Source organism: Rhipicephalus sanguineus, chromosome 5, assembly GCF_013339695.2.
Source record: "Rhipicephalus sanguineus isolate Rsan-2018 chromosome 5, BIME_Rsan_1.4, whole genome shotgun sequence".
Classification (NCBI taxonomy): Eukaryota; Metazoa; Arthropoda; class Arachnida; order Ixodida; family Ixodidae; genus Rhipicephalus; species Rhipicephalus sanguineus.
In genome coordinates, this window is record NC_051180.1 from 106,244,009 (window position 1) to 106,271,362 (window position 27,354).

General features: G+C 44.2%; 1 protein-coding gene across 2 annotated transcripts in view; it reads left to right on the plus strand.

The window, feature by feature from the left end:
• The window catches only part of LOC119394089 (uncharacterized), a 44,323-nt gene extending 17,679 nt beyond the window's left edge, over nt 1-26,644 (plus strand). For both annotated transcript variants that reach the window (XM_037661320.2, XM_037661321.2), the window contains exons 7-14: nt 956-1,036; nt 8,085-8,138; nt 9,072-9,236; nt 10,255-10,294; nt 12,763-12,848; nt 14,738-15,275; nt 18,530-18,620; nt 22,283-26,644. In XM_037661320.2, coding sequence (XP_037517248.1) covers nt 956-1,036; nt 8,085-8,138; nt 9,072-9,236; nt 10,255-10,294; nt 12,763-12,848; nt 14,738-15,275; nt 18,530-18,620; nt 22,283-22,466 — 1,239 coding nt within the window. In that variant the 3' untranslated portion in view covers nt 22,467-26,644. The remainder of the gene's footprint in view (nt 1-955; nt 1,037-8,084; nt 8,139-9,071; nt 9,237-10,254; nt 10,295-12,762; nt 12,849-14,737; nt 15,276-18,529; nt 18,621-22,282) is intronic.
• Nucleotides 26,645-27,354: the final 710 nt, after the last annotated feature.

Sequence of the window (27,354 nt, forward strand, 5' to 3'; positions counted from 1 at the left end):
TTTGGTAGAATAGAAATCTATAGTGATCGTGAACCACTTTACAACAATGAACCTGCTGACAAACTGTTGCGGCATTGTAAACTTTATCTTCGACATGTTGCGCAATGCTGTTGACTTACATGTGATAAGCTAGGACATTACAGGCAGCACTGCTGAAGCGACTGCACCTGTAAGTTCGCCAGGGCTTGTGTTTTGTGATTATTAGAGCTGTGCGAATAGCAAAATTTTGAGTGCAAGGCGAATTCGAATATTGAAGTGTGAGTGCGAATCGAATTGAATAGAACTGACGCTCATGCGGCACAAAGTTTCGTCCGCTGACACGGCGGTAGCGTTTCTTTACGTTTACGCTGGTTGTCTCAGAGTTCGATTTTGCAATATTCGGGTTGTCTCGGGATTTCAGCACACGTGACCACGACGTTATTTCCGGTCAGGACCGGAACTAGCTGGCTTACCTCTGCCTACCAGCGAGATGCCAGGAGTTTGAAAATCGAAGAGTCCCTCCACGTTTTTTGAGAAATAAATGTTTTTTGCCCTCGCACCTCAATATGGGCTTCTCAGCCTCAATTTTTACTGGATTCGAATCGTACGTTTTCCCGGATCGTACGTTTATTTTTCGAGTTTTTTTTTCGGAAACGTATCAATGAGGTTCTACTGTAGTAAAATTCCGCTGCGAATTGAATCGAATAGTGCGCACTGTTAGAAAAATATTTGAATTTTCGAATATTCGCACACCCCTAGTTATTGCTTACATTAAGATGCGGTGTAATAGCAGCACTTGAGCAGTTGACATACTATTAGTCTGCTCTTAGTGCATTCAACTATATTTCCAATAATGCTCTTTTTTAAACAATATGAAATTTAACATTGCCTTTCACAGGAAAAAAAACGAAGTTAATGAACGTTCATATGCATTGCTGGGTTTAATTAATACTTGTTTCATTTTTTCCCCTGATAGTTTGCCCTGAGGGTTGTGAATGTGATGACAGAAAATGACAGCCTCAAGGAGACCATCCAAAAGTTGTCCCGAAAGCCTGCTGTGAGTTCTCATTTGCATTCTTTAAAGGCTGATGCGATGCCAGTGTTTTTATTGTCACACTGGTAGATTACTTATGTACCCACCTTTGTGACTTTTTCTGGTATTGCTGCCTGGAACCTTTATTCTGGTAGTCTAGGGATACCACGTGCCATTGAAGCATTGAAGTCATTCTTGGTGTAGGTCCATAGGCGTGTATATGTCAGTAACAATTTGTGTCTGACAAGCTTCTGAAATTCTGAGCTGCCTCCTGCATGTACTGCACTGTTAAAGGAGGGTAATTTGTTTGTACACTAAATGTTTAAAAATTGAGGTGTGATGTTCAAAGCTATGGATGTTGTGAAACTTTGTAATGAATCTTTTTTGCTACAGTTGATCTTTAAACATGTTGACAATGCGCGAATTGTTTTGAATAGTCATTTTCAGCAGACATGACTTATTGGCTCCTAAAAGGAGTGTGTGACTGTATTATTAAAACTCGGTGCAGAGGTGAACACTGTGGGAATGAAAAACCACAAACAACCCCCACCCACCCCTCCAAACACACAAAAAAAATTACCATTGTACCACTAACTAATGTGGATTTAGGTGCATGTTAAAGAACCTCAGGTGGTCAAAATTTGCGGAGCCCTCCACTATGGCATCTGTCGTAATCATATCATATGGTTTTGGGATGTAAAACCTCAACTACTAACGTGTGTTGCAGCTGTAAATGTGAGCCTAATGGGAATTGCTTAGCCTATGGCAGTATGAAATCATCACAGTATGCACACCAGTGAGCCAAGTAGAGCCAACAACCACTTTGAATGTTATTCCCTACCCTTAGAACTCATTCATTTACACATAGGTAGATGAACAAATGACCATCGTACACATTACTATGATTTACTTATTATTCCTCCATATTTCTCGTGTGATCATTGGCTTGTCAGGAACAGAAAAAAAAAATGGATGAAATGCGGGTATGTAATGTCTAATTCAGTGATTCTACTCCTGCGCCAAAGTGTGCCAAATTAGATTTACTGTGCCATGCTGATAAGATCAACATAAATTGCGCCAAACTGTGCCAGAGTCTCAAGTTTGATGGTGTCTGTCACCGGCAGTAGCATCGCCGGTTTGTCAAGACGTGTGCAGCTTGGCCTTGAGGCCACCAAAGTCACAGCCATGGACTAAGGATTATTCTGCAGACAAAACAGCGCTCCCGCGCAATGTTTGTAGATATTAGACTGCATGCATATAACAGATGCAACATTTATAGATATGTTGCTCGTGTGTGCATGCCTATGAAGTCATGACGCCATGCACGGTGCCGGCTCAGCTTCTCTTGTGTAGGGCTTAATGTCAGGGAGGTTCGGGGGGTTCTCCAGCACCGCACCAATGTTGACGAGGCATGTGAGACCTCCATTGCTAGAATGTAGAGTTGTGTGTTTCCAAAATGTACAGGCTGCCATGTGCGCCAGGGACCGATGTTATAAGTTCTGTCTATGCAAAAAAGCGTGCACTGTTTGTGCGGTGTTACTCGGTGTAGAGGTCTTCCTGCCCGAAGTGTCTTGTGCTGCCGAGATTGCCTGCAAAAGCACCATCAGAAAACATTTAGGGCCCCTGCACATGCGTCCTCACACTTGAATCATCCTGTGCAAGTCTGTGTCTCACCAGACTGTCGAGAGTGTTCAGATAAGCTACCTTTGTCCTTGATGTCATGATTACTATAAAATAGTGGTTTTGCAAATAATACAAGCATGTTAGAAGCGCCAATGCTTTGTTTTACTTTGAGCACTTTTATGTCAGATATACTGCCGAGTACCATGGCAGAGATTGGGAATTGCTTGTTCCAGGTCTGCGTCATAAATTGAGCAAAAGAAAAAAGAAGCACCTTTAAAATTTAGTTTGCCCATTTGTATAGAACGATGCATAAAACAATCTAATAGCCGCCTTTTTCTCTCTCCCTCTTTATTTCCCTTTCCATCTTGCTCTAATAACTAGAGACCCAGCCTTTGATGGAGCTAGACTTTAACACTTTCGTGACCGCGGAAAATGGGTTGTTTTTGGCTAGTCCAGGAAATATTTTTTTCCTGCCACAGAAAATAATTGATGCTAAGTGTAGGGTATCAAATGATAGGAGAAGAATTGGTTTTTCCAACAGTATTAATTCCAAACAATGGATTTATTTTGAATATATAAAAAATATATCAAACAAAGAAAAATGCATCAAAAAGAAAAAAAGATTCATAAAAACATCAGTGCTACTCTGCAAAGGGTAAACATTAAAAAAATCAAAATATACGTTTTGAACGCAAAGGCCTCATAGAATAATAGTGTAAGTATAAGCTCTGTAAGTACAAAGAATATTTACGTAAATGCAATAATATAGGCACTAGTGTCTATCATGCCACTGCGCGATGCAGTTTCCTGACGCGGTGAAACAAAGGCTGGCTGCACATGTTACGGAAAAAAAAATTTTTTTCGGGTCAACTTTCCTAGCATAGTTTGCAGTTCTGGTATTTTTCAATTTTCCTGTGTATTCGTTGAAATGAACAGTGTAGCCTGTTCAAAATCTGTGAAAATTCATAATTGTACCCTCATTTGACCTCTCTCTCCCTCATATACTGCCGAATACCATACCGACCTTCAGATTTCATAATTTTCTCATCCACTCTAAAGGTTCCGACGGGGTTAAAGAATAGCGTAGAAGAATCGTTCATGTGTTGCAATAGAGAAGACACGTGGTGAAGCTTCTCGTGGGATGCGACAGTCGTCTTCTTCAGATCAGAGACACTCAAGAAGCCTTGAACCTTTTCTGTGGCATCACTGACGGTGGACGAAGGCCTGGAAATATGTGTCGTCGACACCAACACCAATGCAATCGCGGGACGTCAGCGATTACCATGTACACATGGAGTGCAACGAACTTGCTCATCTTCTCTTCAGTAACCTCCCCCCATGGATCCGTCCCTCTCACTGTATGTTGGCTTTTCGAAAGTATGCATTCACGCATACTTATCTGTGTGGTTGCGTATCGCTCTGACAACTTCTGCGGTGAAAAACAACACGAACACGACGCCGCGCAGCACACCGGAGCGTTGGGTCAAAGTCCACTCCGCGCCGTCTTCGTGGAGAGAACTGCGCTCTTTCTGCAGCCGGCGCCAAATGCTCCCGCCCGAATGAAGTTAACACCTTGCAGATAAGAGCTGATATATTTAGTACGCACTGGATACGTTTACATCGACGCGCGGCAGCGATAAAACGACCCGACGAGAAGGCGAAACTTACCGGCGGACAGCTGCTGATGTTCCGGGGAGGTTTGATGCACTTTCGCCGTCCGTACTTAAGCCTGGCCAATCGAAATCGTCTTCCGTGTCTGTGCTGCTACCATCATCCGGAGATTCCCGCTCAGACTAATCGGAATCCGTCGAAATTCGCCGTTTATGTGGAGCACCCGCCAGCAACGTCGACGCGAAGTCTGAAACAATGAGCACTCACCTACCCGATTGCGAACGAGCTTTAAAAATCTCCCCGCGGTGGAAAAAAAAACTCACTAACAAAACTGATAAAAAACTTGTTATTTTATCCTTTGTATTGTGTTAGTTCCCGAACCGCTCAGATAGTGCCAAAACTTGAACTTGAAGTCATCGATAACATACTATCGATGGGAATAGGTGCGGTCACGAAAGTGTTAAGCACTACTGTTGTGCAAGTCGGCTCAACACTCTCTGCAGAGGTTGTGACTTGTAAGCCGATCGGTGTCGGCAATTAATCGGCTGATGTCATCTGTTCCAGAAACGCTGCTGGTAGCTCATTTCAAGCGCCACACTGCATGTAATTAAGGCAATATTCAGTAGTAAATCAAAAGGATCAATACAGTGGACTGAGAAGGAAAGAAAGCCGGCTTTCACCTTAGAGTCGTCTTAGGTGAATGCATAATAAAGGACCTTGTGACTTTTTAGCATCGAGACACTATTGTATGTTGGGGTGTTTTTCTGCTACTTCTGCTGATTTAAGGTGCAACATATTATTAAGATGATTTCTGGTAGGAGCTCTGCACATTGATGACCACATAATTGTGTATAGAATGTTACTTCGTAATACAGTCGAACCCGGGTATATCAAACTTGCCAAAAAACGTTTATTAGTTCGATATATGGCATAATTCGATGTAGGCCCGCTATAGGATTTTGACACAAAGGCACATAACAATAAGAAAAGTACTTTATTAATATGGTGGCTTACTTGCGTGCCCTACTTTGGAACAAAATAGTCCTGGATTTTCTTCTGTGTCAACGACTTCGCTGCCTGCGACAGCACGCACGCCTCCACGTTGTCCAACGAGTCGGGGCAGCTGAGGCCGCAATCTTCCACATTCACGCAATAGCGCCAGACCAACGCAAGTGCACTAATCACTTCGGAGGATGTAGGCAATGGGCCATCGTCAATTTCCTTATTGCTGTCGCTTTGGCTCGTGGTCGGCACAACGTCTGCAACGTAGTCCTCATCTTGTAGCTCACCCATGATGGCGACATCATCGTCCGCACCGACGAACTCGTTGAATGTCGATCCGTCGATAGCTCCCGGGAACTCCGCCAGCTCGCTCCAAACTTCGGCGGAAACACCTGCGGTGTCTTCAGTGCTGTCATTGGAATTTGGGGTGTCATCACCAGGCATGCGGAAGCCGGCATGCCTAAAGCAGTTCTGGATCGTGTCCTTTGTGGCATCTGCCCACGATCTACTCAACATAGAAAGAGCTCCGAGCAAGTTGATCTTAAGCTCCCTGCCGACACGAAGGTTCTGCAGCAGCCTCTCCACCAGGCGCTTCCGATAGCCGGCTTTCAGTGCGCGTTTAATGCCTTGATCCAGTGGTTGCAGTACAGACGTAGTGTTTGGGGGCAAAAAACGCAGCTCAATGTTGCTGAAGGTCGTACTGCAGTGGTGCGATGAACAGTTGTCCACGAGCAGGCACACCTTGCGATTTTCGCCTACCAAATCATTGTTCCACGACTATGGCCACCTGCCGAAAAGCTCCCCGGTCATCCACGCTTTTGAGTTTGCTCGGTAGGTAACTGGAAGCGACAGCGCATTTCGAAAACACCACGGTGCCGTGCTTTTCCCGATAACCAGAGGTCGAAGCTTTTTCGATCTGTCTAAATTAGCTGCCAACAGCACGGACACACGAGCTTTGTTTGCCTTGCCGCCGCAAGTCTTGTCGCCACGACACGCAAGTGTCTTGTTTGGCAACATTTGCCAAAATAGAGCGGTTTCATCCACATTGAAGATATCTTGGGCTTGATATCTTGCTGCTATCTCGCCAGTTTTCCTCGAGCCATTTGTCTACGCTGTCCAGGTCCGCCGCTCTGCTTTCACCTGTAACAGCTTTGCCAACGACGTCGTGCCGTTCTTTGAACCGTTGGAGCCAGCCTGAACCGCCTCGGAAATCGTTCCTGCCAAGCAGGAAAGCAAGGTCCTTGGCTTTCTGCTCGATCATAGGGCCGGACACCGGGATGTTTCGCGACCGAACGTCCACAAACCATTTGTAAACGGCCGCTTCAACATCTTCGTACACAGCAGTGCGCACATGTCGGGCGCCACGGGCACCTGGCCTTTTGTCCGACTTGGCCCTGATGTCTGCCTTGTTCTTCAGGATAGTACTCAAGGTGCTTCTTGGAATTTTGTACGCGGCGGCGACGTCGGGCTTCTTTTCACCGCGCTCGACCCGATTTATGATTTCGAGTTTCGCGGCGAACGGCAAATTCTGCCTCTTTGCACAAGCCATGACGACAGCGCGCCAATAAAGTTCACAGAGCACCAACAGGCAACACCACCAGCACGGACCACCCTGAATGAGGACTCGAGGAAAACAGGCAGCAACAGACACACAAGCATAAAGAAAGAAAAAAATGGCGCTCACTTCTACCGCCCCTGCGCCTCTGAGAAGGCACGACGGCCTCTGATTGGCTGTAAGCGCTGCGAGCGGGTCAGGATAATTTCTTGCAGGGGGGTGTTCGCCCGTGCACAACCGGGTCTAAACCACTTTTTCTAGGGTGGCGCCGGCAGTTTTCCCCGCCACCGCGAGGGAAAGCGAACTTGCTGGGGCACTTTTGAGGCACATGGAGTTTGATATATCGGTTGTCGTTGCTATTTTCGTTCGATGTAACAGTAACTTTTGCTATATATTCTCAATGTAAATTTACCGTGTTTAGAAATTGTTCGATATACGGGATAATTTGATATAAACGGGTTCGATATAGTCGGGCTCGACTGTATGCACTTTTATTGATTCAGTATTCTGTTTGTTTGGCTGAACCAGAGAAAGAGCTGGAGATGTTATTTCACAGCATCCAACTTCATGACGCCCTAATTTGTGAAATAATGAGTGCTCTGGAGAGCATTTTCTCCCTGAGATTTGCAACGAGTCGAGACGTTTATCTGGCTCTTTGTAGGAGCCCCATAACAATTATTCGGGTTTATGAACCAAAATGCAACTTGCTCCTCCAATTTACTCCATAATGTGAAATTAGCTGCTCCAGGGAGCTCCCAGACGCAAAATTACCTGCTTCAAAGTGCTCCAATGTGGAATTTTTTGCTGCTGCAGAAATTGCTCCAAATCGGAAGTCCTCGGTAGCATCACTGCCAATTGCACCCATTTTGTTCAAAACAAACGTATGTGAATATAAAAAGTTCAAATTGGGTTGAGATCTCTGGCTTCTTTGAACTGATCTAGAGCATTGAGATGGTGATGAAGCAACTTGATCTGCAAGGAGACCAGGTGGCTTTGTGTATTGATTGATATAACCATGTCCACACGAATTAATCATGTGATATTGTTAAATTTTGTTAATTTTTGTCTTATGTCTTGGTAGTGTGAATCATTATATATATTTTGACAGGCAAAAAATTGTGTTCATTTTTTTGCATCCATTTTACTTTTTTTTTTATGACCAAGTTCCAGTGCTGGTTATTCCCAAGGTACAGTTGACTGTTATAGTTCGAGTCATAACATTGTTTCAGTAACTACCTGCTTGTTTTTTTGTGCTGTCTGACACTGAAGCCTTCATTCCAGATGTCTGACATTAGCACGAGCACTGAGGATGACGACGAGAGACTTGACAATGAGGTGGGTTTCCTGTGCAGATGGTGCAATTCAATATTTTGTACTTTCAAAGGGTTTGAACGTAAGCTTGTTGGTAAGGCTTCTTATCAAGAAACAGTGCAAACACACAAGACAAGAAAGACTGAGTGCACTTGCCCAGCACCAAGTCCAGTCTGTCTTTCCTGTCTCGTGCGTTTGCAGTGTTTCTTGATCAGTATTCTGTGTTATTTCTCATGGGAGGGCATGGGTCTGATTCCAAACAATGGTGGCCATGTTTCTATGGGGGCAAAATACAAAAGCACCTGTGGCCATGTTAAAGGGCTACTAAAGTGAAACATTCAATCGGTTTAGATGAATAAATTTCACTGTGACAACTCTAATGTCGGTAATTTCACCTTCATAGGTTTATTAATAGGGGAGAAAATCATTTCAGGTTTAAATTTCACACCGAAATCTCCACTCATGACATTACGGATTTCAAAGTGCATTTTTCCTATCTTGGTGATATTAGCTTGATGAGATTTCCTGAAACTTAATATGTTAATTCCATGGCCTCCTCAGAGGATGATTTACTTCATTTTTACTGATTAGGAACTACGTAGGACTTAGTAGAGGCTATCAAAATGTATGATGCCATGGCGTTTGGTGCAGGAATGTCAAGGTGGAGTCGCCACCTGCATTTAGTTTTGCGTGTTTTCGCGCCTACCAAGCATCTTCTCGCGGCAAGCGTGGCAAGTTTGGTATTGTGAAAGATTAATGTACTAATACAAGAAAGACCGTTTGTCTTTTTAGTGTCCCTTAAAAGAACCCCTGGGGTCAAAATCGTATATATGTATTGGCTTTGGCACGTAAAACCTTATAATTTAATTAAATCTCATTAACCTAGGAAGTTAAACCATATTGTTTAATCGGTTAGCTATGTTCGTTAATCATTTGTTTTTCCCTCTACGTGTCAAGGTGAACAATAACGTTGTCGTCAGCGCATCAGCTGCCAAGGAGCTCGAGGACCAAGTCCGGGAGATGGTGGCCCGGCTCAGCGCTGCGGCCGACGAATACACCAAGCTATACCGGAAGTATAAGAAGCAAGAGATGCTAATGGCACGCTGCCATTGTGCAACAGCAGTGAGGCTTTCCTTTCTTTCTTCTCATTTCTAGCACCTGTGTCACACGGTGCATTGCTGATCGCGATTAAGCCCACTTGGGACCAAGTTTCTCAACAGTGATTGGCTAGCTATAGCTTTTGCAGCTCGCCTAAAGGAGCCAATCACGATCAAGAATATTGATCTGGATCAGGCCCAATCACAATCAAAAGTGACAGTGCGACACCGGTATAAATGCCCTGTGGTCAGACATCATTGATATTGCTACTGGCTAGGCATAGAAGTAATCTTGGATTGCTAAGTCTCGCATCTGTGTATGAGCCCAGCGTGTCCACGCCTTTTGCCTGCTTTCTACCATGGACTAGACAAAACAAAAAAGTTATTAATTAGGGGATGTTTTTTTCAAAAAACAAATCTGGAGGTAAAGGGTGGTTTTGGTTGATGTCAATTTGGCAGTGGTTCAGTCAAACACATAAAAATTACAGTGCATTTTTATATCAGAAAGTGCCATAACAACATACCTTCTGAAGCTGAACCTTTTGGGGGTGATGATACATATTTAGTGTGCTTTCTCTTTTTACCTAAACTTCTGGTAGGACAAAGTATGTATGTTATGCTCACACAGACAACTGTCATGTGGCTTAGTGGCTAAACTTTTAGCGTTGCTAAGCAAGAGTGCACGGGTTTGATTCCCGGCCATGGCAGCCACGTTTTGATGAGGGCGAAACGCAAGAACGTCTCCCTGTACTTTGATTGAGATGTATGTTAAAAGACTCCAGGTTGTCAGAATTAATCTAGAGTGCCTCACTACGGTGTGCCTCATAATCGCGTCATGGTTTTCGTATCGTGATAGCGCAGCTCTCTCAGAATACTGCTGTGTTAGTGTTCAGCGGGCAGTAAAGTTGACTGTTGCTGTTGCATGCGAGTAGCCTTTTGCACCGTCTTGCTTTCTTCTGCCAAGTCAAGCCACAGCTTTGTGCCGGTAGTGCCACTGTAGTTGTGCTGTTTCACTGTAGTTTTCGCTCTTTGGCCTGTTTCAGAATGACCAGCGCGCTGCCCAGTTCTCGGCATCTAACCCACGTATGCTGCTTTCCACATCCTCATTACACACTGCTGTATTACCGTATTTGCTTGATTGTAACGTGCATCCCATATTCAATGAAAAGTTTCCAACACTTGACTCATTGCTAGTATTTCAGAAAGATAATGCAGTTCTCTAGACTGGTCACTTGCCAGATTTTTACTGTGAGAGCAAGACAGAGTTGTGGAATCTCATTTTCAATTCTGTCATCATTTGAGATACAGTAGAACCCCGCTGTTACGTTCCTCACTGCTGCGTTTTCCCGGCTGTTACGTCATTTTCCGCCGGTCCCGGCATAGCTTCCATAGGATACAATGTATTGGGAACCCCGCTGTTACGTCGTAGCTGTCGGACGTTCCCGTATGATACGTCGCGTAGTACGCTCGGAGCCGACCGAGTGACTACCAAAGAGAGCGGCCATGGTGCATTTTCACGCAGCTTGGCCTCGTTTGACCGTAATATTAGCCGCATGAGAGTCGCAAGCAACAGAATCTTTCAATTGATGCAAACAAAAGCATGGCCTTCGAGATTCAAATTGCAAAGATGGCGTCTATGACGTAACTGCTCGCGAAAGCAAGGCCTTCGAGATTGGCATTTACTATTGACAAAAGCATTGCCTTTGAGATTTGTATTGCACAAACATGCCGTGTATGACGTAACTGCTTGCGAAAGCAAGGCCTTCGAGATTGGCATTCACTTCTGCCATCGCGTTGGCGTAGACTCATCATCATCGTTATTTGTCAGAGAACGGGAGGAGTTCGAGCTGGTTGGAGCTCGCATGCTCGCATGGTCGTGCGTGCGGTTCGCGGTCGGACTCGCCGCGCCGGTCGTGATTGCGTGTGCTTAGTTCTTTCATGCCTACAGCTGTTGGTGTTAAAAAAGTCACATACGTTGATTACATTTCTGTGGATGAGACCGTCCTAAGCTCCGCGTTTCTATCCATCGACTAGATCGCGGCTGAGCGCGCCAATTTTCGTGCTGCTCGTAAGAATTGAAATAAAATTCATACCACTAAATATTTTGCCGTTTTTCCTGTTTTTCGTCTCTTACGTTTCCCGTCTCTTACGTTTATTTCCTACGGTCCCTTCAAAAACGTATCAGCGGGGTTCTACTGTATTGCATATTTTAAATTTCTCGTAGACCACGACAACATAATGAACTTAAGGCACCTAATAAGGTTTGGTCATTAGCAAACAACTGCAGCTAGCAGACCATGCTTGCAAAATATGAAACGAATGTGTAGTGTTAAAACAGCCAAAATTTCGACCTTAAAGCTTCACACACTTCTTTCCGAGGGTATCGCGCTTGGAGTGAGAGTGCATGCACGTATTTTCTATGCAATAGGCACTGCTTGGAATGTTGCATACCATGTTCCAATGCGATTTGCTAAATGTTGCCACTGGAAATGTGTTTATGTTTGGCTCTTGCCTCTCCTGACGGCATGGTAACAAGACAGTTCAGTAGCCTTTTCTAATTCCTTCAATAATGAGCCAATTTGAAAAGTACTTCCAGGAAATCACTGGCCAGATGGCACCTTACAGCTCTCAATTCAAAACGACAATTTCTAGCAGGGCCTGGTAAGATGAATAATTGGTGTGACCAACATCTAGGCAGCCACGGCACCCACAGCTGCAGCTGAATTGTGGATTTGATTACAGCAACTTGTAATGCTAGTCAAGCTTATCACTGTTATCATTTTATACTGAATTTTGTTGCACATGTCATTTTGGAGCAAACTTTTTTAAGAAAAGAAGCGCATCGTACAATCGAGTGAATATGGTAATTTTCTTTGTATGAAAACAACACTTTGAGGTGCACTGAGCATGTTGCTGTTAACTGCTGACAAATCATGAGCACCGATTCTGCTAATCTTTTGTGCAGTCAATGTAAATGCCTACTGCGACGATGTCTTGCTTGGGATAAATTGTTCTTAAATGAGTATTTTAATGTAAATTCTCGACGCAGTCCTTGCAGAACTGTATGGCTGATAATCTTCCCATTTTTTAAAATTCACAATTGTTAATGGGTATGACACAAATCTGTAAGCTTTTGGCATACCATGGGTGCTGCTTAGTATCGTTACATGTGCCCAGGCACTGTGGTGCTCCCGAGCATTTCAAATTTTTGTGTCGTATTTGGCGAGTAGTAATGGCAATGTCTTTTCTTTGTTTTGTTTTTTCAGTTTCCATATCCAAAATGCCTCATAGTCCCAAGGCTTTTCAAAGCATCCCTATTCATATATCGAATGTGAAAGTTTGCATGGAGGCTGCTGTACATCTGCACTATGGGAAACCAGCCTTTTTTTACGTGATTTAAAATTTCGTGTTATTGGCCTTCAGCATACGTTTTGCAATACACTTGTGCCAATGCCAGGTGCTCTGCTCCTCATAATATTTATACTTGTATGCATGACTTGTCCCCACTGCGCACAACTTGGTGTTGATGGAATGCCTTTGTTGCCTTTCAGAGATCGCACCTGCCAGGTTAACCCCAGCCGTGCCTAAGGAATTTGCGACAAGGAAGGTTTCAGTCAGTGTGCCATCCATTGCTGAGGTAATAACTGTGCTACGGAACGATATGTTTCAGAACTACAGCGCTAAATTTTCAGAAGATGTCGTGCATTCACCTAACGTCGATTACTGATTATGGCAGCTTCATTTTGGTGGAGGAGTAGCGGGGTGTTGACGCACAACCTTGGGTAGCAAAAATTAATTTGACGCTGCCTTTTCCACTATGCCCTCTCTTGTTGCCATAGTAGAGCTTTGTTTTGTTAAAGCCCAAGAATCAAGACGGTCAAATCGGTGGTGTTTCTTAAAGCAAGCCTAAGCTGCTAGGAAGAAGATGACTGAATCCACTTCAAGGGGACTAAGGGGAAGCAGAGGAGAATAAACTAGTAGTTAGAAATGGAAAAACTATGACCTCGTTATAACAGTCGCATCTGACACGAAAATAACTTCGTTATATCCGAAAATTCGTTATAAGCATGCATTCATAACACTGTGTCTATGACAGGACTATTTTTTATTTTCTTCGTTATAAAATTCGTTATATCCATGTTCGTTATATCGAGGTTTGAGTGTATGTCTATTTATTACGTACGGTCTCTTTACATTTGTCTTGTACTAAACATTAAATACAGCTTATCTAAGAAACAAGTTAGTGAAAGAGAACGCAGATTTTAACAAAATTTTCGCATTCAATCCAGAAACCGCCTACTGTGATAGTTCAGCGGCTGTGTCGTTTGACTGTTGAGCAGGAGCACTGGCATATGCATGTACAAAACCTCGTTTATTATTTTTCTTTGGTGTGAGACGTGGCCTGACCACTGTTGTCAGAATACAGTAAAACCTCGGTGATACGAATCTCGCGGGGTTACCAAAAATATTCGTATCATCCAAAATTCGTATCACCAGAAACCATGGAACATTAGTATACGACAAAAGAGAGTTGGCATTCATTTTGATTTAGTGTTTCTCAGGGCCGCAGTGACGTCATGAACAGCTCTGAATGATTGCCAGTAAAGTTTTTAGACGTCAGCGATCATACTTGTACTCGTAAGTATACGGTGCATGCGCGCGTGTGTAATCAATGAACGAGATGTGTTGTGCCCCATGACCGCTAGTAGCCCCTTCCTAATCTTACTACGCTTTTCTGCATGACACCAGGATACCGCGGCGAAAGTGACTTAAGAAACGTTTTGCACACGATAGATAGAGGCCAAGCTCCTTCGCCAAGACCGTCCACTTCGTCTCTTGGGGTCTTCGTCCGCCTTTAATGGGACATCATGACAGACCCGCAACCCAAGTTTCAGTCTTGTTTCATAGAATGTCTGATTGCGGGTACATGGCTTGCGTCAACGTGGCAGGCACGTATTAACACAGTACAAAGACGCTGCTGCATCGAGCACAGGAGCACGCGTCAACGCGTCGGAAAAAACAAAGTGCGACGTCAACGTCATCTGCAATCTAAACGCGAAGGCGCATAAAGACCTCCAAGATTCGCGCGCACTATCTCGAAGGCAACGACGCACCGTTGATGGTCGCTCAGCGCACATGCCCGCGCCCGCGCGTGATTGCCGGGTCTTCCGAGACAGCGCGGGCAGCACCTGTTCGTACCTGTGCGCTAGCGTACGTTTGTATCAAACGTCGCGGGGTGCAAATCGGTTCGCAACAACCGTACTCGAATACATTGCAGGCTAATGGGCCTTGGCTGGGACCACAGAAAAATTTGTATCACCCCGAAATTCGTACGAGCCGTGATCGTATCACCGAGGTTTTACTGTATTGCATTTTAAAGAATGTAGAATGTATTGCATTTGAAAGAATATTGCATTTTAAATAAATGTCATTTGCTATTCACGTCGCATGTGTACAAGAACAAAATGTGACTGTTTGTAGTGGAAATGGCGGATGACTCTCCACTTTACAATGTATTCGTTTCAGTTGAAGGAGATCGAAATGGCACGTTTCCCCACCCTGGTAGACTTGTCCTGCAGCCTTCCCGGCGTTTCGAACCCAACCTGCCACGAGTGCCCTCCCACGACGGTGGGAGCCGCCGCCAGTACCACCAAGACTGCCAGCTTTGCCAGCTCGTCTCACCATGTCGGCACACGGCCCAAGGAAGCAACAAACTTTGCCATCATCTTCGACAGCCAGGAGGGCAGCATTGCCGCACCGGTGATCACCAAGTCGCGCAAGGTCTCCGCACCAGCTTGGAGGCGAACCCCTCGGATATCCCCGATGTCCAGGAGTAGCCGGCTGGCCACGCAAAGCAGCAGGCACGGCTGGAACGTGCCATGCGGATTGCAGCCTTGCGGGCTGCTGCCCTACGGCGTGCCGCCTTACGGATTCGGCGGGCCGATGACAATAAGCCGCAGAGACCAACGCCTGCAAGACGCGGCCGCACAGACGGATGGAACCACGACGGCAGACAGCGCAGCACAAGTGGAAGCCACTGCGCCAGTAGTTTCTGGAACGCCTGGTACGACGCTGATCATCCCCTTAAAACTAATGACACCATAATGGCAGTTTTTTTATGGCATAAAATGTTTCACTACAGTAGACCTTCATTAGTTGAAACAGGTAATTCAAACAGATCTTAAATTTTTGGTTAGCCCGCTGTGTTTCCAATATTTTTTACGTTGCTTAATTCAAACCGCTCCACTGTACAAATTCGGTCACTTCAAACTTTTTGCTTGTCCATGCTTAGAAATATCTGCTGCCTTTGTTGCTTCTAAGCTGGACATTAGCTTTTTTTATCTCACTAACAGTCACAAATAAAGCCGATTGCCTGCCTACAAAATGGCCAAACTAGCCAAACCACCAAATCCTATGCTGATTGAGGAAGAAAAAAAAAACATACCAAAACAGTCTCGCCTTGGTCTATTGCGTGCCAAACGATTCTTAAAGTCACTTTCGCCACAGTACACTAGTGTCATGCGGGAAAGCGTACCAAGAAAGGGAAGGGGCAATCAACTGTCACGCGACGCAACACATGTCGTCCCTTAATTAAACATGCGTGCATACATTGTGTAATAACAAGTATCAGTACGATCGCTGACGTCTAAAAACTTTGCCGGCAAAAATGGAGAGCTGTCTATCATGTTGCTGTGGCACTGAGGAAATAACCATCACAATGCTAGTTGATATATGTTGCCCTGTCTCATATATATGAGAACTTCTGATAATTCAAACAAAATCCCGAGGTTTCCTTGAGTTTGAATTATCGACAGTCTGCTGTAATTTGTTAATAATGCAAAAATGATGGGATATATTGTGTGGCAAAAATTAATTGTTTCTTTGTTATTATATGAGAAGCAAATAATCAAGCCAAGGAAAGTATAGGGGACGTTACTTGTAGTAATTATGATACAAATGTTGAAGATATTAAGTTGGCGAAAAGACAACTTGCCATCGGCAGGGACTGAACCTGCAACCTTCGAATGAAATGTCCGATGCTCTACCACTTGAGCTGCGGCGGCGGTTGTTCTTCCATCCACTTTATTGGGTACACTCAACGTCCAATTTTTCAGACTCCCTAGGGACCGCAAAATCGTCCGAAAAATCTGGCAGTCCGAAAAAACGAATTCATGATTTTTTATTCTGCTCAAGGGGTCAAATCGCCACAGCCACTTCCGAAATAGCTTTAATGCTCCCAGTACACTTAGCAGGCATTTTGGTGCACCGCCAGGCTCTTGTGAATACATTTGGCACCTGCCGTGAACCCCGCTTAACTACGTGCCAACCGCCACTTGCATATTCGTGTCTCGTGATGAGCGTCACTGATACCAGCAAAGCACGGAATAGATTACGGCTCCCTCGCATGGAGCGTTCGGAAACGATGACGTGGAACACAAAGACAGTGGCGGAAGAGCGGACGACTCGTGCGGCTTTCCACGATGCATGTGCGCACGTAGACGATGCGCACACGCATCGACGAATCTCTGCCAATATGCAGCATTTGCTGCCGTGTGAAGCTGATTGTTTCTAGTTGTGTGCAGCACATTGCCAACTAAGCTGACGCCGTCTCTGTACTGTTGCTGTACCGTAGGCACGCATTTGTCATGAAAGGGTTCGTGATGCCTACTCCGTTCCTGACCGCATACAGGCGTGGCAATGGCGAAATGGTTTCGTTCGTGAAGGCAATGCATCTGTGCAGCACACTTAGCAGTCTCGCAAAAGAGGCAGCGTGAATGGCGACGCGGCGCGTTTGGGCTCTCGCCTATTAAATGCGAGCAGTGCGCATGCAACTACGCTAGGCCACATGCACTACCGAGCAGTTCACTGAAGATGCTTATCGTAAAGGTTGCCAGCGATTAAGCCATACTGGCGTGTTTGCCACCTGCTGCCATCACGCCTCCATGCAGTTCCACTGCTTAGCTGTAAAGACATCGCTGCACAGCGCCCTGATAGCGGCCCCTTTGAATTTCTGGTTTGCTTCAACCCCATAGCACTTCGGCATTGTGGCATAGCTGACTGTCAGACTGTGCTACTGTCGCAAACAGATAGACTCGCGAAAGCGCTTGCTTGAACCTACGAGATGATAGGAGGTGATAGATGCGGCAGAGGTGGGGGCTTCAATTAATGCCTTTCAGACCTGCAATTTTGGCAGAAGGTCCGAAAAACCGGACGTCGAAGAGTTTCCGCGTCCAAAATTTCGGACGTTCTTATACATTGACGTCTATGGGGGCTGGTGACGGTGCCACGAAAGTGTCCGAATTTTCGAGCATGTCCAGAAAATCGGGTGCCAGAAAAATCGGTAGTTGACTGTATCTGTGCATTTATAGCTATACTCAGTATAGTACCTGATAAAGTGGACGGGAGGACGACCGCCACCATAGCTCAATTGGTAGAGCATCAGACGCATTATTCGAAGGTAGCATATTCGGTCCCTGCCAGTGACAAGTTGTCTTTTCATCGACTTTAATTTCTTCACATTGATATCATAATTACTACAAATAACTTCCTCCTGCACGTAATAACATCTCCTTGGCTTGGTTGTCTGTTGGTCCTCATTAAGGTTGTGTCTGACAAAGAAAAAGCTAGCCCTTAAAATCGCTCTTCTTTCGTTTGTTATTACATACAGTTAACGTAATTGCAAATACTGCATGCAACTCAACCATATGACTACTGGCACTAGCAGAAGCTTCAACTTATAAAGCCTCTGGTTTTCCTCTGCATCAACAGTGAAACTTCGTTACATTGAAATTGCAGGTGAACATGCTTTTAAAGATTAAAAATGGTGTTCTGTGGACATGAACTAATAAAATGATAAATACTTTGTTATATTGGGAATCTTATTATTTGAAGCTCCTTATATCGAGGTTTAACTGTACATCTATGTACTAAATAAAAAAAACATGCTTTGACAACCTCTGCTCATCAAAAATCATTCAGAAGGTGACAAAACACTCACGATGATGCAAGATCATCGTAAGCGAAAAAGTGACACTCGCATGTCACAAGCTGAGGTTGTCAAGAACTGGCAGCCTTTTTCATGCGTAGAAACTTCACAGAGAGCATATATGTATAACACCTTACGTTGATTTCCTTGTAGATCTGGTGCAGCATAGCCTCAGCTTCTTTTGCGCCATAAAAAAACTGAATTAACTATTTCCTTGTAGATGGGAAAGTAATCGTTAGCAAATTGCAAATTTCAATACCATGTTTACCTTTAATCCTTGTAGAGACAATGCTATGTTGAGTAACGTATTTATTTATGACTTCATATTCTAGAAGAGGAAGCTGCTGTGGACCTCGACAGTGCATATGTGGCAATTGAGATGCCTGAAGCAAACAGCGAGTCAACACAGCCAGCCAGTACAGAGTAAGTGTTTTTCACATGCCTGTATATTGAATGAAGGAAAGAAGGGGAGTGGATGAAGGGCTCGTTTCTTTGTTAGACACAACCTAATGAAGACAACAGACAGTGAAGCCAAGGAAAATATAGGAGATATTATTTGTACAGTGGAACTTCGATTATACGACTTTCAGGGGACTGCGCAAAATCGTCATATAATCCGGGCGTCGTATAATAAAAAAACCGAGAATATAGGCAGTGACGGTCATTGTTGCCCCACAACAGCGGGTACATAATGCCTAAGAAAGTCCGCGGCACAAACCTACACTGCTCCGAGGAGCGTAGATTAAATTGAAAAAATGACAACCACGCATTTTATCGGAGGTGTGAACGAACCTTTATTTCTCACCTTTTAAAAAAATCTGTGATTTTCTTCTGAGAGTTTGCCCAGCCACGACGCATCAGCTTTCTTTCGATAGCTGCAACATCTGGCAGCAAGTCGCCGATCTCGTCGCGTGCGCAAGCAAACCACCGAATGTGGTCGACGTAGCACAACACGTCCGCGTAAGTCGGAACGGACGCGCTAGCCTCTGCAGCGTCGTCCATCTCTTCCACGTCGGAAGTTCCCGCAGTGTCGGGACGCACAGTTTCGATAATGTCATCCAGCGACACTTCACTGCACACTGCAACGTCGTCGTCGGCACCAACATAGTCCGCGATAGATCCAGGCAGCTCCAGGCTGCCGAACTCTGGTTCGTCGTCAACAGGCACTGCAGCTTCACTGGTAGAACAAGCACCACTTCTATTAAAGCCGCAGTGCCTGTAGGAGTTGGCGATGGTTTCTGGCGTGACTGCGTCCCATACACTAGCAATGTAGTGCATTGCATCAAGCACAGAAAGCTTCTTATCCAACTGCTTGCGTTCCATGCCCGTCAAGTGGCTGCAGCGTCAAGTGGCTGCAGCTGGCTAGTGCAATTGGGGGGCAGAAATGCAACTTTCACATTTCTCAAATGCGACATATCTGATGGATGGCATGGCACATTGTCAAGCAGAAGAAGAATCTTTCTGTTCTTAACCCCCATTTTGGAGTCCAGCTGCTGCAGATATGTAGAAAACATAGCAGCCGTCATCCAGGCTTTCCGGTTGAACGTGTACTGGCACGGCAGCCTTTTCAAATTCTTGAAGCATCGCGGCTTCTCAAACTTGCCGATCACGAGGGCAGGAAGCTTTTCAGAGCCGTCTTCATTAGCGCAAAGCAATACGGTAAGACGCTCTTTGCTTCGCTTACCCCCGTGACAGCTCTCTCCTTTGAATGCCAATGTCTGTTCTGGCTGCATATTATAAAATAATCCAGTTTCGTCCGCGTTGAACACGTCGGACGGCTTGTATTCCCGTATCAATTCCGGCAGCAATGCAGTCCACTTTTCTACAGTGTCGGAGCTGACTGACGCGCTCTCTCCACAGCAGCGGCTGTACACAACTCCGCTGCGTTTTTTAAAGCGATCCAACCAGCCATTGGAGGCTTTAAAGTCGTCAATGCCGCAGCGCAATGCAACTGTCTCAGCCTTCTCCTTCAAAATTGCGCCATCCACGGCAATTCCTGAACTGCGGGCCTGACGCATCCACTCAACGAGGGCCTTCTCCATGGCAGCATATTTGCCATCTTTCGCGTCCTTCCTGTTCACGCCGAACTTTGCATTAGTAGGATGCTGTCCTTCTTCGCGAGGATCGTTTTCAGCGACGACTCGGGAATGTTCAGGTCGCGGGCAATGCTGGCCTTTGTTGCTCCGTTCCGCTTCTCCGCCTCCTCGATTATGTGAAGCTTTTCTCCGAGCGTCAGCGGTTTTCGGTTCCGCGACATTGCGAGACGCAGCACTCGCAACCAAGAATTCGAAAGCTTCCTCGCACACCAATGTCCGAACACAGAAAATTTTGCACGTGGACACAGCAGCTGCGGCGCAGCACAACCAACCAATGAGGCAAACACGTGAAGGAATGGCTGAATGGCAGCATGGCAGTAGGCCTATTCGATTTGCAAGCTTCGACCAATCGCGAGCAGCTAAAACGCCCCAGCCCTCTGGTAGCTAGACAGCGGCTAGTTCCGGTTCCCGCGGCTGCCGCAAACGTTGGCTCAACAATCGCCGTTCAACACGTCCGGTATAACGACACGAAATCTAGTGAAAGTTATCGCATACTAGAAAGCGAGCTCGAAATTATCTGCCATGTTATCTGCTCACAACGGTCACTACAAAACCACCCAAAAGAAGAGAGAAAAAAAAAAAAGGCGACAACGGAAGTGCGCAGTACAATGCGACAAAACGAATGCGCTCTGGCTGGCTCCGGCCAACGTTGGCTCTGGCTAGCTATGGCCGACCGCGTGTCGAAAAATTGAAGAGGCCCTGTGGTGGCAGCTCGGATACGAACTCGGTTCCTCGGTTTCCCGACTTTTTTCGCCTGGCCGCAGTGTGTTTGCGTGCCAGCCCGCATCATCGTAGGTCTTTTTTTTTCTCGGACAGTCCAGCGAAGCGTCGTACGAGGCGGGGCCGGCGTAAAATTGCGTCGTACAATTGAGGTTTTTAATACATTATTTCTATGGGGGTTTTGCCGCGACCAAGCCAATTTGTCATAAAACGCGGGTCGTCGCAGGACCGGGGGACGTATAATCGAAGTTCCATTTAATTATTAAATAATTTGACATTAATTAAAATCGACGGAAAAGCAAATTTATCATCAGTGGGGGATCGAACATCCAACCTTCGGATAATGTGGCCCAAGCTCTACCAATTGAGCTACATCAGCATTCACTCTCCCGTCCACTTTATTGGGTATTTCTGTGTGTGTAAACCTGGGAGGCTGCGTGCGACCTGGGAGGTCATGGCTACGAGCCAGCGCTGGTCGTAGCCATGACAGCGGAACACTCTTTTTTTGCCAGTTGGCGTCGTGTAGCAAATTATGTTTTTATGAGCTGGCAGCTTGATGCCTTTAGGTAGTGTGCAAGGGCTTACTGGTGACCCACCTTGCAACCAAGATTACAGTTCCATTTCATTCCATTTAAGCTGCAAGGTGCATTTACTTGTGTAAGCTAGTGAAAACACAGTTTTTTTTTTTCACCTAGATTGTTGTCTGTACAATCATCATCATAATAATCAATCACGTTTTCAAAGTTGTCTGACACTTCCTCACAAAAAAACCTGGATCTACACATGCGTGCAAGCATAATACGGTTCTGCCATATGTGCTTGTATGTGGCTGTACATTTCCTGCTATGTACATGCTGTAATGTCATTGTTTTTATTTGTTGTATATAGTGATGTCTCCTTTATTTTATTATTCGGTTTTATTACTATATTGTATTGAGTAGCCAGTTTTGGCGAAACTGACCTTCACACCATGATGCAATCCAGCAAGACATCCCATGTAAGCTAATTACAGATGGCATAAGAATGGAGGATGACATAAAGAAGAAATTAGAAATGTTGTCAACCCATGAGTGAGTGAGTATACAAGTCAGGCCTCTAAATTTTGCAGGGAAAGCAGCGCAAACAATGAGACACAAGAAGCAACATACAACAGCACTGTCATATGTCTGTTGTTTTTGCTCTTTTCCCAGCGGAGGTCAGGAACCAACCAAACTAAATGTACACACTTCTGTAGATCCCTAAATTCAATTTTGTTTGCTTTCTCTGCAGGCCTGCGACAGAGACTTGTGTCCTGTGTACCGAAGAAGTATACGACCTCGAGCAACACTTGAGGGCCATCCACAAGCAGCAGCCCTGCCCCGTGTGCAATTGCCTGTTCGAGACTACACTGCCCAGCACCTATCTGGAGAATCACATTGAGGATCATTTCGTTCCTCCCTTGTCCTTTGAGTAGAGCCAGCATTGGTCTGCTGTACGTGCATTCAACTATACCACTGGTGGTGGCAACAAGATGTCAAAGCAAACATCTTATCTCTGCTGTTTGGGCCCATATTTCAGCATCGGTTCCATGCCATTAAAATGGTTCTGCATTTGTTGTCACTTCTAGCAGTTTTAACAGACAGCATAAGCGATATGCTGCATAGTACTAAATTGATAGCACACTGTTTTAGCTCTCTGCTGAGTGATAGAAGCTTAAGCAGAGGGCAAAAGTGATAGCAGATATTTAGCATACTAATTACCTTATTTACAGTAGTATTTAATAAGTTAGAGCTGCCAGTAGTTGGTTGTACTGTAGCAAAATTGAACATGTTTATGCAATCTGTTTATTTCTGGATTGGAATACGAACTACTGCATCACACATGGCATAATTTTACCACTGTACTTATCAGTTTTCTGCAGAAATGTCTGTTCAAACATCTTACTGCATGTGTTAGTGCTGTCTTCCCGTGGATGTTGTGATTTGCTTTCATTTGTCCGTGAAAATGACCTCTAAAAATATCGGCACAAACCATGTGGTGGAACATTGCTGTCACTTGTGTGCACGACATAGGTGTGTTGTTTTCCTTCGTAAATTCTGCGTAATTTACTACAATACACATGCCTGCTTTTACTGCTTTGTTTGTATTGATACCGCATATATGCTTTTATCTCAGTAATCACTCTTTTGGTTTAGTCACGGGCTACGGTGGCTCTTCTCATTTGGGGGAAATTTATCTTTGCATATTTTTACTCTTAAGCTTGCATTGGTTCCATGTTATGTCGAAGCCGATGCAGGTGATGGATGATGTATGCTGTGCTACGCCATCGATATCTCGCTACAAATAAGATAAAAGAATTTGTTTGTGTGGACATCCTCACCTCGTGTGTTGCCTCATTTGGTATGGCCCTTGCTATACAATAAGTATATTGAGCGTTGTTCGACTGCCAGGTATTCTGTAGAATCTGTAAAGTTTGATTAGGCTAGTACGTGTAGATTACTTGCTGAAAGTGTATGTACATTCAGCCACAAATGTTTATGGGGTGTAGATGCCACGATATATGTGAACTAAGACGTTCGAAGTTAAGGCACCAGTAGCGGCTTTGTGGGAATCAGGTTCCTTGCAAATCTGTGTTCCAGAAACCTTTGTGCAACTGTATGTCGTGCGTTGTTACAGGGCCGTCTTCCTCCCTCAAGGCGACAGCATTTAGTTGCCTTGTAAAATTCTGAAAAGCTCCCTTAATCAAATCTTGCACAATTTTCGTTCAGAATATTTTATGCAGACTGCACCAAGCTCAAGTTACTGTAGAGCGTGTTTTAGTTGCGTGGAGCACATATGGGAAAGCCGGTGGCAAGCATTCGAGTTATTGGATTTCGGACTGATCTGTAGCTTTTATGTTTTAATGCTATTAATGGTACGCACGAATGTATGACAATATTTTTGCACACCTGCTTATTTCATAAATTAACCGGCTCATTCTTAGTCTGTAAGCTAATTTGAACCACAAAACTGTCATGTGTTCACATTTCATTCCATTTTGCATGTAAATTTGGTGTGTAGCCTTCACATTTGAAGCTCTTGCACCATGTCTGGAAGTAAAGCCTAATAATAATAGTATCTGGGGTTTAACATCCCAAAGCCTCGATATGATTATGAGAGATGCCGTAGTGGGGGTCTCCGGAAATTTTGAACCACCTGGGGTTCTTTAACATGCACCTAAATCTAAGTACATGGGCCTCAAACATTCTTGCCTCCATCGAAAATGCAGCCGCTGCGGCCGGGATTCGGTTCCCCAACCTTCGGGTGAGCAGTCGAGTGCCATAACTACTAGACCACCGGGCGGGACGGAAGTAAAGCCTTGGACCTGACACTTTGCAATAAGTTGTCAAAGTACCAAGCCAAGCTAGAGCTGTAGACACAATACTGTGTAATACGAGAATGTAAGGATAGTTCAGCAATTCGAAGCCTTGTGCTGTTGCAGTGGATTTCAGTAAATGTATGTGCATTTATGGATGTCATCTCCCAGTCTGGCTTGATTTGGTATTTACCTCTGGTTTCAATGTGCTAGCTTACTGTCCAAAGCCTTGCTTTGAGTTTTATCTCACAACCGATTTCTGCATGATAAGTTTATTATTGTACCTAGAATATTGTCATGTTAACAAACATTTAGCTTTACAACAATGTTAACTGCTAGCTTTACGATTAGCTTGTGATTGGTTGGAGCAGTGCAACTGGTCTTGGTAATATTTTAATTGGGAATTCTAAACTAAATGTACAGTAGTGCACAAAAAAGGTGCATTTCATCATTGGTGTAAAGAAGAAAGTAACACTTTCAGCAGCTCATGCAACATGCCACTGAAGAGGCATGTTGTCAAATATGATGTGTACGCTCATGTTGTCAAATATAATGTGTACGCTCAAGTGTACGCAATATAGAGATGCAGTGATTATCGCTAAGCGTAGTTATTGCAGTGCTGAGGTACCACAACAATCAAAACTGCAAGAAGCACTGAAATTTCTTATTAAAGGGACTCTAAAGAGAAAAACTATTTTTGTCATATTAGTAAATTACTCTTTCACAATTCCAAAATCATTACTCTCACCGTGAGAAGATTCTTCGCAAGCGAGAAAACGCACAAAAAGAAAATGCAAGTGGCGACGCCACCTTAAAATTCGCGCAACAAACGTCATGACGTCATACATTTTGGTGGCATCTATTAGGTCCTACCTAGTACCTAACCAGTAAAAATGAAGTGCATTGTCCTCTGAGGTGGGCCATAGACTTAGAATACCAAGTTTCAAGAAATTTTGTTAAGCTAATGTTGCCAAAATATGAAAAAGACACTTTGCAATCCGTGACGTCACGTGAGGCAATTTCGGCACGAAATTTAAAAATGACTTTGACCTTCATTTTCTCCTCTATTAGTACAACTATGATGGTGAAATTAATGACATTCGAGTTCTGAGACAACAATTTATCAATCTAAATGGATTCATTGTTTCTCTTTAGTGTCCGTTTAACAGTGATAATCTTAGTGCCCCAGGCAGTGCACCACTTTTTTTACATATAAGGTTCTTTACAACGACGTGGCAATAGAATGGAAGGCACTGCTAAACATTCAGCATAAATAATTTCTGGGTTGTATGCGCCAAAACCATATGATTGTAAGTCTCGTCATAGTGGGAGACTCCGAATTAATTTTGACCAACTGAGATTCGTTTAACGTGCATCTCAGTCTAAGTACACGGGGTGTTATCCCATTTCGCCCCCATTTAAATGTGCCTGTTGTGGAGGGAGTCCAACCTGTGACCTCGAGCTTGGCAGCGAAACACCTAAGCATGCTGAGCTACCACAAGGGAAGCCCGAACCTTCAGCAGCATTAATCACATGGTCACATGAATGTCTTCCCGTGACCATACTTGTTCATCTCTTAATATATAACATTAACGTAAGGTAGTCTGATATTGGCTTCAAGAAAACCTATCTGTGTGAGTATGTTTTCTTTAGGAAATTGTTGCAGTTGATGTGGTCATGGTTGTAGTAACGCTGCATTCAAGAAATGAGCACGACCAATTTTATTGGAGACTATATCGCTGTTGTGTAACTTTTTTTTTAATATAAAATAACTGTTGGAATTTTGCCATGTTTATGGGCATAATAACCACATGGATTCCTCAGTGAAGAAAATTGTGCTTCCAGACGTGCTTCAACAAAATGCATACTACTTGCCCAAACATTCACATTCATAAGAAATGTAATGTCTCAATGTGCGGTCTTCATTTCATCACACATTACTTACACCTGCATGCAATAAACGGTAGATTATAAATGGATGTAGCACCACTAGAAACGATCTGTCGTGCATATCAGTTGGCCTTTATTGTTGTTGTAGGCCAGTTCCCAGAAAAAGAAAATAAAATGTCACCACTACTCAACTGTTTTTGATGCTTTGTTGGTATGTGCAACTTGGGGCAGTTTGCGGACACAAATGACTTCTTAAAGTTGGGTGTATTTAGCACTTTTCGTTTTTGTTGAGAAAAATATGACTTAAATGACTCCAATTATTTCCAGCTATAATTGACTATGAATATTGCATCTCAGTGCATACCCATCTCATGCATATTTTGAATAAAGTTGCAGACTACAAATCACGTAGTACTTGTTCATGATGCCTGTAACACTGCTGTAGCCCTGAAAAGTAGGGATGGGCGAATAGCAAATTTGAGGTTCGAAGCGAATCCGAAGCGAATAGTGATTTGGTCGAATAATTTCGAATCGAATAGTTCGAATAGTATATAGCGCATATTATTATGAAAAATGAGCGTTTTTGTCATGACCCTTGCACAATATTTTTAAGAATTGGAACTAGGTATGAGCGAATGTCACTTTTTTGGTTTGAAATGAAGTGGAAGCAACCTTGAATAGTATCAAGATTTTAATAGCAGTAGGGTGCAGGTTAGAAATGGTACAATATGTTACAATTTAAAAATTACTATACTTAGCGCATATAAGCCCATATAAAAATGTACACTTAAACTTGAAGTGTGGCTTCGCGGCAGTGCAGATTTCTCCTGTAAAGGTGGTTTCACAGTACAGCAACCTGACGCTGCAGTGAAACCACCTTTACAGGAGGTTATGTGCGGTTAAACATACATATATTCGTTCATTTCGAATAATATAAATTCGTATCGAAGCGAATTCGAATACTGTAATATTCGTTCGAATATTCGAAACACCCGAATATTCGCCCATCCCTACTGAAAAGACATTTGGTAAGCGAGGAAACAGCACAGAACGAAAATGTAAGGGGTGATGATGCCACATTGAGGTCTTTTGGCAACTTGCCACAACATAGCTTTTG